The sequence below is a fragment of the Dryas octopetala genome, chromosome 6 (genome assembly GCF_963921425.1).
Source record: "Dryas octopetala chromosome 6, drDryOcto1.1, whole genome shotgun sequence".
NCBI lineage: Eukaryota > Viridiplantae > Streptophyta > Magnoliopsida > Rosales > Rosaceae > Dryas > Dryas octopetala.
Genome location: NC_141371.1, coordinates 20,265,798 through 20,284,138, shown reverse-complemented (window position 1 = coordinate 20,284,138; position 18,341 = coordinate 20,265,798). Strand labels below are relative to the sequence as shown.

At 36.5% G+C, this 18,341-nt stretch overlaps 2 protein-coding genes across 2 annotated transcripts; one reads left to right on the top strand and one right to left on the bottom strand.

The window, feature by feature from the left end:
• Nucleotides 1–3,862: 3,862 nt before the first annotated feature.
• LOC147283147 (uncharacterized) lies at nt 3,863–6,132 on the bottom strand. The gene is made up of 3 exons (XM_086248370.1): nt 5,052–6,132; nt 4,513–4,917; nt 3,863–4,428 (listed from the first exon to the last, which is right to left on the bottom strand). Exons 1-3 carry the CDS (start codon nt 6,130–6,132, stop codon nt 3,863–3,865), a joined length of 2,052 nt encoding a protein of 683 aa, XP_086104496.1.
• A 10,003-nt stretch (nt 6,133–16,135) lies between these two features.
• Nucleotides 16,136–16,642, top strand: LOC147283146 (DUF724 domain-containing protein 1-like). The gene has a single exon (XM_086248369.1). The coding sequence runs from the start codon at nt 16,136–16,138 to the stop codon at nt 16,640–16,642; it is 507 nt and encodes a 168-aa protein (XP_086104495.1).
• Nucleotides 16,643–18,341: the final 1,699 nt, after the last annotated feature.

Below are 18,341 nucleotides of genomic sequence, written 5' to 3'. Positions count from 1 at the left end.
GCAAAAAGACAAACATCATTAATCCAATCAAGGGCAGAGAGGAGGAAACTCCTGGCATAGTCAAATGGGATCTGGATGATCTCAATCTCAAGTTGAAACATTACAGACTTGAAGACTTTGGGGTAAAAAAGCAAAACAAAATATAGTTACTTTATACTAGTAACTATTTTCAAAACCAAAATACTAACAATCTTCACTTTAAATTGTGAAGAACATGTTTGATGATGAAGAAAGAGGGGAGAAACCAACTAATGAGGAAACATGCCGGCTAGGAGACACAGAAGAATCAGAAGAAGATAAAGATCCACAACCGACACTCCAAGATTGGTTAGATAAAAAACACAAAGAGGAGGAAGTGGAAGTAGAACCGTCACTCGAAGCTTGGGTAAGAATTCAAAAATAATAATAAAACGCCACTGCATATTTATTGTGCATTTTTGTTCTATAAGTTGCCACTATTAGACAATAACAAACACCTGCAAACCAGAAATTGCCACTGCCTATGCATATTTCTTAATTGTTATGTATATGACATACTTCCAGGTAGTAACAACTGAAATTTCTCATATAGGGGTGTGCCTATTTCCTACTGTCAAATATGTGGGATTCTAATTGTTACTTCCAGGTAGTAACAACTGGAATTTCTCATATTGGGGTGTGCCTATTTCCTACTGTCAAATATGTGGGATTCTAATTGTTACTTCCAGGTAGTAACAACTGGAATTTCACATTTCCGTTTGTAATAAAATGCCACTTTATCAAAGTAACAATATGGCAAACACTAACATTTTCTTTTATGCATGCAGTTAGACCGCTTTGAAAGTGAGCAAATCAGTAGGGGGGATAAGAAGGACATGGAAGAATTCCGTAACATCTATGAAGAAGTCATAAAGGAATTAAAGACATTAGTGGTAAATGAAGATGAAGATGAAGATCACAATGAAGATGAAGTCACAGGCAAAAAATTGATTAAACAACTCACTACTTACAATGCCATACTTGATGAGAAAAATGCTAGTTATTGGCAAATGGTTCTCACTGCAAAGGATGAAATTGGGAAACTCAAGAGTGACAATTATGAACTGAGCCAAGAAAATAAGAAATTGAAAATGATGAACAACAAAGTTAAGCAATTACTCAATGAAGAGAAAGAAAAGAGAAGAAGTCATATAGAGGAACAACAAGTCCAAGAGGCCAAAACAAAATCACTCTTTGAAGAGATTGAGAAGCTGAAAGAAACAATTTCAAGACAGAAAGAGATGATAGAGAAGTTGGTTAACAGTGGGAACATTGAGTGCCAAGCACAAAGGTCAGGCCCACTTATCTCACCTGAAAGAGACGAGCAAATGGAAGGAGAGCATCCAGCTGAAGATTCTTTTGAGCATCAACATGAGCCTCAAGCTGCAAGGACTCCTCAACAAGGGCATACAGCTGAAGACTCTTCTGAGCATCAAGATGAGCCTTCACCATCTTTTTCCTTTGAGAATGTTGCATCAGTTGAATTAACTCCCAATCAACCTGCAGAGAATCAACCTGAACAGTCTTCTCCCTGCCTTGCAATTGTACAATACTCAATGCTGGGAAGGTTAAAGGAGAGAGAAGACAGAGTTAGGAAGGTTGATGATATATATGAATACAACTTTGAACCAAGGAAGAAGAAGAAAGCTGCAAGAAAAGACGTACCAGAATTGCCACACAAAACAAGAAAGATAAAGACAAGAGCTGAAAAAGGCAAAGGAAAAAGTGAACAACCAAACTTTGATTTGGACCTGGACCTGACACAAGAAGATGATGACCTGACCCAGGAAAGTGATACAGACTTAACACTACAAGCTGCAAAAAGACCAAATCTCGAAAACATAAAGTGGTCAAAGTATCCGGTCTTCAATTTATTGAATGAAAGAGTTCAACAACTCCTAATTGAATTTTGGACAAATGCCCCACACAGGTACTATTGCATTTTTATGTTGAATTTTAAAACACCTGATTGCCACTGCAAGGCAGTAACAATAGCTTAAGCTACTGACTACAATATACTGTTTATGCAGCACCTTACTATGGCAGAAAGGAGAAGGTGGAATCAGTGCAATCTCTAGACAAGATGTTCTAAACTTGATCATGGACAATGCAGTGACAAACAATGTAAGACCAATTTCTACACAAACTCAAATTAATTTAAAGAGTAAAAATTATTGTAAACTACTTAACATTGTTTAAATCTTGCATACCAGATGATTGATGCATTTGGAGAACTACTGCAAGAGGAAATGGACAAAATAGAATCTGAAACACCTGCAAGTCAACATTCCTCACAACCTTTGCTTCAGTAAGTTCATTTAAAACTTCATTACTCAAAATTAACCAAGACTTCATCATTGTTACTGACAGTCAGTGGCAATTCAATAACAGATTAAGGATGCAGAAGATGATCAGTTGGGGATAGAACAATTCCTTTTTGAACCTCTCCTTAATTGCTTGGGGAAGTCGGACAAGATATTCATCCCAATGGTCACTTCTGAAGCTTTTCATCACACACTACTTGTGATGGACAAGGATGCGGGAAATTGGCTTCACTTCAACCCCCTGAAGCAAAGAAGGATCGAGATGGATATATGCTACAAAAAAGCTCAAAGACTGGTATGAAATGTGTTTAGATTTCATAAAGCTAGATTCTATGGACTTAAAGATTGATATGAAATGTGTTTAAATTTTTAAAAACAATGTACTTTAAAATGCAGAAAGCGCGCGTGGACAGCTGGATCTATGTCATGCAGGAAGTAGCGGATAGTATTCTAAAATCAAGAATAAGAAGAAAGCTAAACAAAAGAAGCACTGCAAGAGAGCTCAAATTCACTGAAGTTGAGCTCACAGATGACAATGAAGCAACACTCAGATGGTTGAAAGACTTCAGCAATGACTACGAAGTTCACCAATCTAAAATTTGTCCACAGCAGTCAGAGACATCGTAAGTCGTCTACCATATGCATATAGATCAATTTCAACAAAATTATTAAAAAAATAATCTTAAACTGATGCCATTCAATTTTATAATTTGCAGATTGGATTGTGGGGTCTTTGTCATGTATTATATGGACAAAGTTTCAAAAGAAGAGCTGAATAACAACAAAATCACAAAAAAGGACATTCAAAAGTTCAAAGCAAATGTAATTGAAAGGTTCATTAACCATGAACAAAGCTGGACTTCACAGCAACTTCAATCCTTCAAGAAAATCCAAATGAAGGACTGATCACACTCTGTGCTGTGCCGAAGAAGGACTTTACCTACTGCTTTTTTATGTTTTAAAATTCAAGTTTATGTATTTTTGTTTCAAACATATTGCAGAATTTTATTTCTATGTTGAACTATTTTGTCTTTTTTATATTGAATTTTAAAATGCTTAACAGGTTGACACTGCCAAACGATGGAACAATATGTGATTGCCACTGCCAGGTAGTAACAATATGCAATTGCCACTGCCAGGCAGTAACAATATGCAATTGCCACTGCCAGGCAGTAACAAAAAACGTGATTAAAACAGTAACAAGGGAAACACAAAACATGCATGGACTTCACAAACCACCATATTAAAACAAGCACAACAATTTAAAATCATAAGAATAACATAAACAAAAATTAAGAGATGAAAAAATATCATTTCCAAAAGCCAAAACAACATAGTAACAAAATGTTACTATGCAACTGTAACAAAAAATATCTATCCAAAATATCATTTACAAATGGCCTCCTATTAATCAAGTCACATATTGCCAATGCATAAAATTTCCTCAATTGTTTAAAACCTATAAACCAATAAACTGTCACGCAGTACCATTATTACTAAAACCTAGAGCAACCATAAAACTAAATTGGCTCTCTACATGTCTTCCGGTTATGACCATCAGGTTTTCCGCAGCGACTACACTTTCTGGCACGAGCAGTTTCTTCACCTATAGACTTCGCCCTGTTTGTCTTTGGCCTACCACAAGGTCTCTTAGTAATAGGAGGCTGAACTATCATAGCATCTTGACTAAAATCATATAATGCTTGAGAAATATTTGGAACCGGAAAAATTGGAAACTCATAAGAACCCTTAAAAGACTCCGTCTTGAAATAACTGTCAATGAAACTGTACATTGAAGCTCCATGTCTCTGAATGGCAGCAAAAGCATGAGCACAAGGGAAACCTGAAACACGCCACTCATGGCATGAACAAAGCTTCTTTTCCAAATCTACACACACAGTCACCTTCCCTTCAACTTGGTAGACATGAGATGAAGATCGAATCACCTTCCAGTGCAAACCAACTTTGGATCTCTCTCTCAACTTCAGTTCCAAATTAGGACAAAGCTCAGTAGACCACGATTCTGCCTCTATTTTTCGATTTGCCATATTCTCCATCACTTTGGTTCTAATGCCTTCAATCATATCTAAAATGGGGAGGGACCTCAGCTCCAAAATTCAAAAATTAAATGACTCGGACACATTGTTGCACATTTCCCCATACCTGTTACCTTTAAAAAACGCATTAGACCATTTTTCATATGGTGCTTCTGCCAAAAAGTCAATAGCAGGACGACCACCCTCTGCCTCCAACTTCCCAGCAGATAAGTTAAATGCCTCCTCAGTACGTGCATAAGCACAACACATGAACAAAAATAAAACCCTCTCACGCATATACTTATTGTGTGTTGTCGGATACCTATTTGCAAGGTTACGTTTCAAATGCTGAAAACAAAAACTGTGAGGCCAACCCGGAAAAACAGTAGCAATAGCATTGATGAGACCAGCATTCCGATCAGTAATGAAAGTAACTATCCGCTTTTGAGGAACCAAAACATCAGCCAACCTTTCCATGAACCACGTCCAATTATCTTCAGTCTCCGAATCCACAATTCCAAAGGCAAGAGGATAGAAACCTGCAAAAACAAAGCATTATAAGAAAGCTACTAACTGACAGTAGCAATTAAATCAGACAGTTTTAACACTTCAAATCAAAATGAAAACAAAACAAATTCACAAAAAACAATCACATTAAAAGCAAATAAATTACCTTCATTTCCGTTCTTTCCAGTAGCAGCAAGCAATTGGCCCTTGAACTTGTTTTTCAAAAAAGTACCATCAAGAAAAAGCATCGGCCTACATGCCATGAATCCCTTCTTGCAAGCACCAAAACAGATAAACAGCTTCTGAAAACGTTGTGTCTCACCATCCACTTGCAATTTCGCATCAGTACCATCATTACTCAATACCAAAGATTTCAAATACCAAACAAGCTGCTTGTATGACTCCTTGTCATCACCATAAACAACATCTTTTGCCAACTCCTTAGCATACCAGGCAGTACGGTATGACACATCTAAACCATAGCTATTTTTAATGTCTTTCACAATATCAATTGGCCTCTTCCCAGGATTAGACCTAATATCATCACCGACAATACTTTTCACAATACGAGAAACCAATCTTTCAGACTTTGTTTCCCGAATCACACCACGACATGTGTGAACATTATCCAAATGCCTAATGTAAAAACAACCATTGACTCTACAAAGATACGCCTTTACATGCCAATGACAACCATCAGAAAGCTTCTTAAAGCACTCAGCATACACACGAGTTTTTTCATTTTTAATATACACAAACTTAAAACCCATCTCAATAGCATACTTGCACAACTTCTCCCTAAACTCGATGACACCACCTTCAAATCTTTGACCAACACCTTCAATATACCCTTCCCAAGCCTTGGTCAAATAAACCTTCTCCGCCTCAGCCTTATAACACCCTAGATAATCATTTTCAACAATTGCTGAATCACTTGTTGAAATCCCACCACTATCAGCAGAACACAAAGAATTGCTACTAGAACCACTGTCAGTAACAAAAATATCAACTATTTGTGCATTGAATAATGACAAACAAGTAAACAACATCTTCAAGTCCTGATCATCTGCGAATACACATCCAGATTGACCGCCAAGAACATATTTCAACACAAACGAACCAATCTTCAACATACTAAACTTTGTGCAAATCAACTTGCACAAACCACAAAAACTCCAACTAACAGACAGTGGCAAAACCACAGTCTGAGAACAATAAATAACCCTCGCAACGAAATTTGAATCCATGATACCTAAAAAAGCAAAAAAAATAACCAAAACTAAAAAGTTACGAACATGCAGTAACAATAACAATAACAATTCAAACAGTACCAATTCTAATAACAACAACAATCACAATGAAAAAATAAAACAAAAGCCGCACCCTAAAATCATTAATCAAAACAAAAAAACAAACAGATTCTAAACGTAAAAATCTTCAATCGATGTAAAATTCCATACATACAAAAATCGAAAATCAAAGAACAATACAAAAACCATACCAGATGAAGCACAAACCGAGAGACAGAGAGCCAAAAACAAACAGATTCTGAATCGAAAATCTTCAATCAATCAATCTAAAATTCAAAAAATACAGAAATTGAAATCAAACAACAATACAAAACCCATACCAGATGAAGCACAAACCGAGAGAGAGAAAGAGAGAGATAGAGAGAGAGAGAGAGAGAGACAGACAGAGAGAGAGACAAAAACCATACCAGATCGACTACACAAAGCTTGATTGATCGAGTAACGAAGCTCAGTTTTACGAGCAGAGGCACAGAGCAACTATGATCCCGCGCATTCAAAAATAACGATTTATAACAATAAGGGTAAAAATGGCATTTGAAAGAAAACAGTGGACCGGAAGAAAAATAAATGGGCCGGCAAAGAGAAAACTGGGCTGCACAGGAAAACAGAAAAATCACTAGGGCTGCACAGGAAGCGCAAGCCCAAAATTGGGTGTTATAATCATTAACTTTAAAAGATATACAATTCTAATTAGAATTAACATAATATATAATACAGAGTAATGCTATAGGACAACCAGTTTTAGTCCACACTAACAAACCATTTGTTATGTATGCTTTTATCCATACCGTCATACTCGGTTTATTGGTCTATGCCTCTCTTGTTGTTTTTGTATATTGGGAGTTCATGTTGCTCTAACACTAAATTTGTTTATTGCCGATCTAAATTAATTCAAAATTAATTCAGAATAACATATTATCTCCAATTCATTTACAATTATAATCATTTTTCTTTTACATCAAAGGGATCGAATTTTATACATATATCAATCTAAAGTCATGACTCTGGTCAATCTCACCCATAATACTGTTTGAAATGATTGTATCAGGGTCTTGAGTTTGAGGTCTCCTGATATAATTAGTTGTGTTTTTGTTTTATTGGATTCCGCCCCAAACTCACCAAGTATAAAAGAGAAAAATAATTTCATCCACTCAAGTATGAATAAATCTTTAAATCAGAAAATTTGAAAAAAATAGTCAAATTTTGTATCATTTAAAGACTTTTAGTCCTTTTTTTACAGTATTAAAAGCGGGTTAGAATGAAATATCCAATTTCTCCACACACACAAGAATGAAATATCCAATTTATCCATGTGTGTCAAAATCTTTTAGATCCAATTTAATTGAATATTTCTGTAAAGTGGGTTAGATACATAACTGACAATTGTAATCTTCTTCCTTTCTTTCCTTTCCTCTTAAATTTGTATTTGTTATTACCTCTATTGATTTGCAAACTTTTTCCTAGCTGTATGTCCAATTGCAAATGTCGAGCTAGTGAATGTGACCGGTGAAGTCATCACAAACAACTCCAGTCCAATTGCAATAGTCTCTTTCCCCAACCCATGATGAAAATAGAATTGCAATATCATTAAGAACTTGTTTGAACATGAGAAGTGCTTGTTTTTTAGTTTCTTTGCAAGGTACACCCAGATTTCCATTGTATAAGCTAATACTAATGATATGTTCACTAATCCGTAATCCGAATCCAATTTCTCCAAAATAAGGAACTGGATTCCGATTATGGATGACTCATGTGTTTACTAGGGCCCACATGATATCAGGAACTCAATTCTTTATTTTGGAGGAATTGGATTTTTGGGTGGGGGATAGTATTCTCATTCCTTATTTTGGAAGAATTCAATTCCTTATTTTTTTTCCCATTATACCCTCACATTAGTAAACATGCCATAAAAGTAATGTTTGCAATAGTTTAAATTGTATAAAGTAGGTGATGTGTATGAGCAATGAACCATATATCAAGAGCAGTGCTAGCCTATATATATATATATATATATATACTAAGGAGGGCCCTATATATTATTGCAGCCCCACTTTTTCTAAATCCATCCTCTACGGCAGGTCTGAAAAATTTCTTGACTAGAATAGTAACAAAAATAAGAGTATCACTTTTTCTAAGTCCACCTCCATATATCAATGTCTGGAGAAGTCCTTGACAAGGTTAAATTTTGGTGGAGAGCAGAAGAAAACACAACACATTAAGTGCAGGATGACTAGCTTTTATCATATCACAACACAACATGTTCAATCAAGTGGCTGTGGGACTTACAATTCATGTCACAAACAGCCCTGTCATGCATATAAGATAATTCAAGCAGGAAAAGATTTACAATTCTAATTAAAATTAAGATGATGTTTAATGCAGACTAATGCTAGATGAATACATTTTTGGTCCGAATTATCGAACCACTTGTTACGCCATTGACTAGTTGGTAATCGACACAACACTAATTATCATATCAGTCTGTCACATAATGTAGTTCACTAACGAAGTCTAAGAATATGGTCCTATATAGATGCATAATTCAAAGAAATAAGAAGGGAAAGTGCTTGAAGTGATGGAGGTTTGGAACCCAACCTTTGAGCATCTTAGCCTCTGGGAGATGTGATCTCCTTATCCATGCCCAATTACTCCTATACTTGAATCCCACATAAAACACATGAAAATTGTAATAGAAACACGACTTTAAATTTGTTATAAATCACAGAGACCAATTAGAGGACCTGCTAGAATGATAATTATGATACCATCCCACTCCAACTTGCCATCTTCGGAAAACATATTCAGATCATTTTTTCACTGCTCATCAGTGAATTTCATCACAGACAATTCTGTATCCAAGCCATGCTTTGATTTATAGTCAGAAGACACAGCACCCTCCGCCTCTCGTCTAGCGATTTGTGAAGCAAGCTTCTCTAACTTCTGTTTTGCAGCTACGTTAAGAGCATTTTGAGCTTCCACATCCAGAGCAACAACATGGGTGGCCTCTTTGGTCCCCAGTGAACGAGCTGGTCTGGGTTGGGGCTGTTGTTTCTTAGAGGCATGACGTGAACCGCAAGCTATTTTCAATGAAGCAGAGATGGCAATGGAAGCGATGCCCTATCTAATAGCTCTTTCTGTAATTCTTGTTAATTTGGTACTTCAGTTTCTTGTTTCTTCCCTTTCTGAAAATGGTCTTATAGATAGAAAGTAGGGAGGAAGCCCATGCTTCGAAATTTGAAAGCTTATCTTCCCTCCCCTGTATTTCAAAGCCAAAGATGGACCACGAAGAGTGGCTACATATCACTGACCAATTAATTTTAACAAAATTGCAGATCTGCATTAAGGTATGCAAAATGGGGTACTTCAATCATTAAGTCAAATGATAACAACAATATTAATGGGAATATAAGAATAGCAGCTACCAATTTATCTTGCCAGATACATTGTGAATTTGACAAGATCAGAATTTTCTTAATAAATCACCCCCTCTAATGAATGCAAAATCTGATAAAAATGCCACGACTGTGAAAAAAGATAACAGAGAATTTTGGAGGTATGTAAGAATGGCTTCCTAGCTGCCCTTTTTTTTTTTTGCTATGACTGTATGTAAGGGGAAAATGAAATGCAACAGGCTGACTTGAGAAGCTCTTCATGCTTCCCAACCCCTTAAGAGGGTGGCGCATGCAACTCGGTTTACTCCCAGTGTGAAGGCACTCATTCTGAGATTACATTCATGGGTCTTGCACATGTTCTTGATGTTAGGAAAAGCCCGATTCATGTACCTTTGAAGCTCGTTATTGACCTTCTCTTCCTTGAATATTCTGACAAAACAAAACAAATTTCAACATGTTAAATTGTTTCCCAAATATCCTAGTGCAACTTACTAAAAAAGGTTCCAAAATATCTACAAATGTTATTGTCACTACTTATTGGGTGTCACCTATTCATTTGAGCCTCAACATACCTTCAACCCCTCAGTAAATCATAGAGGTTTTCATTAATCAAATTAAGATGTTAATTTTTTTTCATGTTCTTCATAAACAAAGATATATACAACTTGGTGAGTTTGCTGCTAAGGATATTGACAAACTGAAAAATGACCATCCTGCAATATATTCAACACTTTCAAAGATTCATGGCGAAAGAGGAGTATGGGACAGTGCACTCGAGTTTAGGAAAATTATGAAAGAGAAGCGCGTTCAAAAGCAGAATGCAGGTAGCTGGGTTGAGTCTCCACATGGAACAAGATGAACCAATTAGAGGTTGCAAGTCTTATACTTTTATACATCTTGTCAATTATTACAAAACAAGAACTCTGCGATCCTAATTCTCACACACCTATAAAGATATCTCATTTTTTATATACCTGATCCAAAACATATTCAGAGAATATTTTCTTGTTCTCAGGTATACAGACATCTCAAGCCTAAACGCCTCACTCTTGGGAAGACAAACCTCTTCCCGAATCTTTGGAGTTATTCTGGTTGGAGAGCGTTTCGGACCAAAGAAAGGGTCTGATCTTCTGCTCAATATCCAATGAAATGAAGGCTGCAAACCGCCGAGGATATCAGCTCTGATTTAAGAATCAACCCTATCAATGAGAGCAACACAATCGGCAATACATAACTTAAGAGGTAATGATTGGAGCACCTAGATACCTCATCGGGGGGGGGGGAGTCGATTAAACAAGGGGATGATTTGACCACAAAGAGAATCCGAAACACCTGATAGAAAAATGTGACTTTTACAAGGATTAGTAAGAAGACCAGAACTGCATAGGAGTTCATCAACAGCTGATTTAAGGGTATGGATAGAGCGCAAATACCCATGGCAGAACGTAAACAAGTGATCAGCAAAACATAAATTGTCAAGATTGACCCCATCACATCTCCAAAGTAATCTAAAAAGGGGAGAGCTTTGGATGTTAGAATGAGGAAGGATAGAAAGCATTTCCATTGTAATGGCAAAGAGATAGAGGGATAAGTGGTCTCATGTTCTAAGTCCACGATTGCTAGAAATATAACGAGCTAATTCACCATTGATAGAAACAGAGAACTTAGTTATAGAGAGATGCAAGAACTCTAAACCTCGTTGTTGATGCTTAAGATTGGATTGGATAGTGTTGGAATATCTATATTTATATGTATTCTGTCAGAGTTACTTTTTGTTCAAATCCTCCTAATCTAGCTGTTGGGGGAGTTGTACTTGTTCTGTCTTTGTCCTTTGTAGCCGTTAGTGGCTTCTAGCCGTTAGTGCTAGTTTGGCTGTTGGTTTATGTGGTTTTCCTCAGTTTATGTAATGTTGAGTTGCTCTTGTATACTCATGATGTTAATCTTCATCTTCATCTTCTTTATACTATCCAATCCAATTATAAGCATCAAACGATCTAGGCCTTCAAGTTTTAAGAGCTGCTATCACATGGTATGCTATCTCGATCTTTTTACTTTTTTTTTTTGTCTGATTGATCTGCTATCTTGATCTTTTTACTTTTTTTTGGTCTGATTGGTCTGCTATCTCGATCTTTTTACTTTTTCTTGGTCTGCATCCCTTGGGTAGCTTTTTAAAATCTCTACCAATGGGCTGGAATTTTGAAAAAAAGCTGATTTTCATTTCTTAACCAAATAGGCCTTGGGTCAAAAATTGTCAAAACAAGTGATTTTAAGTCTAAAAAAGCAATACCAAGCGGGGCCTTCTTGTAGCTACGTGAAAACATATTGTTAGGGCTTGTAGCCTTGTATTATGTACACTGTTATGTTCTTTTGGGTTTTTGGCCTTTTTTTTATGGCTCAATTACAAAAAACTCCCATGACCTATGAGGACTATTTCAAACAGGTCCACAAACTACAAAATATTTCAAGTGTGTCCACCAGTTAACAAAAACCATGAAAAAATGCATTCTGTCAATGGTTTCGTCATTGGTGCTGTTAAATACCAACATGGACAAGTTGACTTGATTTTTTAGATGATGTGGCAGATTTTTCCTGCCCAAAATTTGAAACATGAAACCCTAAACACGTAAAAAGCCCACCCAAAATTTGACACATGGAGATCCCGGTGTCAAGTTTTGGGCGAAAAAAATTCGCCACATCATCTAAAAAACTATGTCAACACGTTGGCACTTAACAGCCCATGGAACCCTTGACGAAATACGTTTTATGATGGTTTTTGTTATAGATTATTCATGAATTTGCCTCCTGAAACTAACCTTTTTTCTCACTTTGCCCCCTCAAAGTTAAATTTTCCAATTTGCCCCCAAATTTTACAAATGACTCTTATTAGACTATTTCCGTCCAACTCCATCCATTTTGTCAAAAGAGCTGAAGTGGCACATGTGGGATCCTTTTTTAGTTATGTAAGATCCTATGTGGACAACAAAAGTAATAAAAAATTATTTGTAAACTAAACAAAAAAAAAATCACAAAAAAATTCAATTAAAAAAAAAAAAAAAAAACTAAACAAACACATTTTAAAAAAAGGACCCAAAATCCCTCCCTCGGCGACCCGCAACCAATGTAGCCACCACCCTCCTACCTCACACCCTCCCCACTAGCCAACCCCAACCACAATACCTCCGGCGACCCCTCCTCCCATTTTCTCTCTCTCTCTCTCTGCAAATTCTCCAAAACCATAACCTCAATCACCCACCAAGCTCTCCCCATCCAAACCATCATTCGCGCCTCCACCATATGCTCCTCCACCTTCTCCGCCACCCAAAATCATTCCCTTCACGCGCCAGTTACCCCTCTCCCTTTCTGTCTCTACCTGGCTTCAAATTTCCTGCATAAAAGCTCACGGTGGCTTCAATGGCTTCTAGCAGAAAGTGAGAGAGAGAGAGAGAGAGAGAGAGTGAGAGAGAGAGCGAGAAAGAGAGAAAAAGAGATGGGGGCAGTGAAGTGGGGTTGGGGTTGGGTTAGGGTGGGATGGAGGCTCGGGGTGGGGGGTTTGCTCCTCCCCCCCTTATATTTTTTTTTATTCTTTTAGTTTGTTTTCAATTTTTTACTACTTTGTTTTTTTTTTCTTCTTTCTGACGTGGCGCCCATTTGGCAAGTTGTCAGTCTCACTCACCTTTTTAGTCTAGTAAATTACCAAAATGGCCATCCACATAGGCGCAACGTCAGCTTTTTTAATGGACTAATGGATGGAGTTGACGAAATGAATCATTTGTAAAGTTCGAGAAGAAAGTGAGAAGAATTAACTTTAAGGGAGCAAAGTGAGAAAAAAAGTTAGTTTCAGGAGGCAAATTAGCGAATAAGCCTTTTGTTAATTGGTGAACGTGCTTGAAATATTTTGTGCCCGTTTGAAATAGTCCCTATAGTTCATGGGAGATTTTTGTAATTGAGCTTTTTTTTTTTTATTTTGTTAATTTACTAATTCATTTACCAAAAATAAACAAACAATTACATGTTTTTTTTTTTGGCCAACAATACTAATGGCCCGTAGCAAGAAACTTTCAATGATAAAAAGTAAATTATAAACATGGATAGCTCTTTTATCAAATGTTAAACCTACTAATAAATCTTTGAATACCATCGAGAGCACATCCAAGATCAAATAAAAATAGTGGATACAATACAAAATTAGACTATGGAAAACTAATACTCAAGAAGATGGTACAAACAAGCCTTTTCCCCAACTACTGGGACAACTGAGCTGCTGAGAGATGCAAAAATGCTTAAATTAATATGATAAAGAATCTAGACCAGCTCTCATTGCACCTTTGCTACTCAAGTAGAATCCACAGTTTCCGAAGATCCAGAGGTGAGAACTTCATTTTCTGTTTTTGTTCTCATCCCTGTTCTCCCACTTCTTGTAAAGCATCTCAAGAACCTGCTTGGCCTCACATTGGGGAAAGTTTGCAAATCATAGTAGTGGCCGGGGTGCTATATATATAAGAAATAATTACTCTATACTACATCTTTGCTATGATTTTTAACTTCTAATATCATAATTATTAATATATAACAACCAAGTTAGTCTTATTAATAGTTAGGTTAGTTTGACTGTATGTCATTCCGTTGACTCCAGCTGAGTGGGCTGCTTGCATGGTGGGTGTTACGTGTGCACCAATTAATTTTATTGAACAACAAGGTAAGTTGCAGTTGGCTGGCTTATTTTGAAATTTGGTCAATTGCCATTTTATTTCTTTTTTGTCTCTCTCTTTCTTCTCTCATCACTTTCCTCTTCTCTCTCTCCCCCCGCTATGTCTCTTTTCTCAAATGATATTTACGTACTGAAGCTAATGAGAGATCAGAAGAAGAATACAAATGATCCAGCACAAGAAAAGAGCATGGTAGGAATATACTCAAACATGACCCCATAAAAGTCATAGGATGGTATTGGAGCAATTAAAAAAAAAAATGGAACTTTTCTGCCATAGAGAACTAGAACTTGATGGATTCTGCCATAGAGAACTAGAACTTTTCTGTTCTCGAAGAAAAAAAAAAAATGGAACTTAGTTTGGTAAATTCAATTGGATGGTTTGAGGAGTGATTGGCCATGTCACTTCTTGTAAGCAAAGTAGATTGGTGTTGACTGTTGGGAGTGGGTCATCCTTAGCTTGACACAACTTGATTGATGAGTCAAATCACAAACTTAAAAAAACTATTTTACAGAATAAGTGAAAATTCTATTTAATAATTTATCTAATCTCTGTATTAGCCTATTAGGCCCTTTTATTCAAATATTGTGGAAAGAAGAGGAACATGAAGCATTAGGGATTTAAGCTATCAACAATGACAACATTGGATATTATCTAAAATAAGCTATTAACACCCAGGTTATGTCAGCTGAACTTGGCAGTGATTCAATTTTGGCTAACCTCCTTGTACTACTGTGCACAAGTGGTGAAATACATAAGGTTGGTTGACATTATTCAAATTGAATGAGAGGACCAAATTGAAGTTTTCAGCAAATTTGTACATCAGCCAACTTATCCAAAAAACAGAAATTGTTATTTTGACCAATGAGTTTTCATATAGATTTCCATGCTTTGTGAATTGTAGTTAAGGAGCAGAATGGATGAGGAAATGTTGCTGAGGAAAATGTCATAAATGATCAGACACTTCATGAAGTTGCTGTGCTTGTGGTCAAAGGAATTGATCCTACAGGTTTGAGAGTGCAACTTAAATTCATTTTCAGCATATCAGCAAAGGAACCTCTTAACACGTACTATGAATGATATATTAGAAGAAGTTACAATATAAGCAGCACAATTAGTCTGCTCCCAACAAGCATAAACTGAGCATGTTGTAGAAGTGTTACGGAAGCAACTTGAAAAACATCCATGGAAGACAGGAAGGACATGAAGCAAACCATACTTTTGGAAAAATTACTGGAAATACCAAACTTTAAAAAAAAAAAAAAAAAAAAAAAAAATTATCTATTGTCACCATTAGCAGACAATTAGATTGTTCAACAAGGTTGTGTAGCTAAACATTTTTCTCTGTGCTGTCTATCAACTTCAGAGAAAGAATTAGAGCCAAAGAGAGTATTTCTTGTTATTCTATCCACCTTGTGTTTTCTGGAACTGAAACCATATCTGGAATTTTTGTAGATTCAAGATGCTTCTAGAAGAAATACAGCTGAAGTTAATGGAACAAGGTGCATGACAAGTGAAGCTGCAACCCTTGTTGGAGCGTCTGACAATATAGATGATGATGACCGACCTCTATCCATGTGGTTTGGAGGGGTGCAGTGTTCGGCAAGCGTGGGTGATCGAATCAAGTAAGCTACTTTATATATTATTTATTTTTCTGTCCTAGATAGAATTTGACTATATCTGTTTATTTTAATAGGGCCATACCCTGATAGGAGCGTTGCCCAAAATAGCCAGTGAAGGTATCCAGCCAGTGACTGTGTGCGTGATGAGAATCAAAGTATGCCTTTTGTGAAGTGCTCACCAGTTTGGAAAACAATTGAATCTTTAGAAGTTTTCAGAATAATGCCACAAAAGCCACATTTTCGTCCTTTGGGAAAATGTAAAGAGGAATATCGGGAGGGATTTGCTATTGGCAATATGGTAACATTCTCTAGTTTGGTGGAGAAGGTATCCACGCTGCATTTTGATGACCCAAGAAATGTTTTTGATAGCATTTTGGAGAGTCTTCTAGACTTGGAAAAGTATGGATTCAATGTTACCGTTCTACGTGGGCGTGTGAATGAATTGTTGTCTATTAAAGATAGGAAAGGACGGTTTCAGGGCGAGTCAAAAGATGCTGAATGTAAGATAGCGAAGCATATTCATGAGAAAACAAAATTTGTAGAAGAGGCTGATTGTATTGCTAAGAAAATAATTGAGTTACAGGAGAAGCATGCATCAATCAAGTCAGAAATGGAGGCTAAAGATCTTGAGATTTCTAGGTTGCAGTTGCTTGTGGATGATATCAATAAAGGCATTCAGAGTGCCCGGACAGATTTTGAAAAGCTAGCTTTCGCTCCGTTGAAATAGACCTGAGAGTTTTACACTTTTAGCCAATTTGCTTAACACCCTTGGATGGGTGGCGCACAACCCTTAGTGAAAGTTGTTAGATTTGCTCCTCAGAGTAGGGATGTCAAGCTTAGGTATCAGTTTGGACACAAATTTGTGCTTTGTACAATTTTTATAGTATCTAGTCTTGAGTTGGATGGTTAGAGAATAATATTGTATTCGCTTGTTGTCTGGATTCTCATGCCAAATGGAAAATGCTGGTTTCTCTTTTTTCTTCGATTCCATTTGTGAAAACATACTTGGGAGTATGGTGGAATAAAACCAAATTTTCCCAATCATATCATTAGCATGTTATCAATGTAGACATTTTACCATTTGTTCTCAAGCCATGAAAAAATTTCTTCCGTTCATGCGAATTCAGCCTAAAGGTTTTTGTGATCTGCTCAAGCATAGCAATAATAACATAAAGAGATGCTTTTATCATTTTACAGAAATCTCACTTTGAATCTAGAAATACAACTATGAAGAGTTATATTAATGCATGCCTTGATCTTCCCTGTCACTATGAAGAGTTATTTATTTATAAATTAGTAAATCTTACAATTTCATAAATTAGTAAAGTGAGACTTGAAGTTATTTCAGTGGCAAATCTTGCAATTTCATAAGGGATGAAAAAAAGTGTGAAAAAGCTTTATTTTTAAAATATTATTTCTTTTAACACAATAAAAACATGACAACAAAAGGGTAACCTTGGGTACAATAAAATACAATGCACATTTCCTTTTAGCAAGCCCAAACAGAACAAGCTCACTCTATATGTAGAAGCACAAAAACTAGCTAAATATATTCAACAATTACACCATAAAGTTTACGTACTATGTTATTAAGGATTCGTGAAAGACCAACACTCCATGGCATGTTTACTAGCAGCGAACCAAGTATACTCCAAAACCCGAACGCGAATCCAAGTCCCAAGCTGAGGTAGAACCACTTGTCTTCAAGTAAATGATATCCTCTGTGTTCCCCAATTGTTGGTGGTATCTCCCTATTTGCACTGCAATTCTGGTTCAGTGGAGGTCCACAAAGCTTATTGCCAATAAAACTAAACTGATCAAAGCTTTGAATCTGAGTGCTTTCTGGAATGTGACCAGTCAAATTGTTGTAGGACAAGTTCAAGTGACTGAGAAATGTCAAACTCACCAAGCTTTGAGGAATTTCACTAGAAAGTTGGTTTATCGACAAATCAAGAGATTCTAAACTTCTCATGTTACTGATGTTTGAAGGGAGAGAAGGGGAAACCTGCCCACGTGTCGCCATCTAATTGGGTGATGGGTTTGATTAATCAAAATGAAGGGAGGCTGTGTGCTGGGCGGAAGGAAAGAAAGAAATGGGCTGGCCACGTGGCGACGCTGTATTGGCTGGAACCAATATTAATCAAAGTGAAGAGTAAGGCGGAAAGCTTTTGGGTGAGGCGTTGTGACTGTTTGGCTTCCTGAAGGAATGGGCCGGACCTTGGGCTTTAATCTTCATTCTTTTTCTTCCAATTTGGGCCGGCTTGTTCTCCTTCTTTCTTTTATGTTCTTTGGGCTGAGCTCAATTGAATCCTACAAAAATAATTTAATTAGTAAGGACAAATAAAAATAAAAAAATAAATAAAATCTAATAAAATCTGGAAAAAAAAAAAAACTAATAGAACCTAATAAATAACTAAATAATAAAA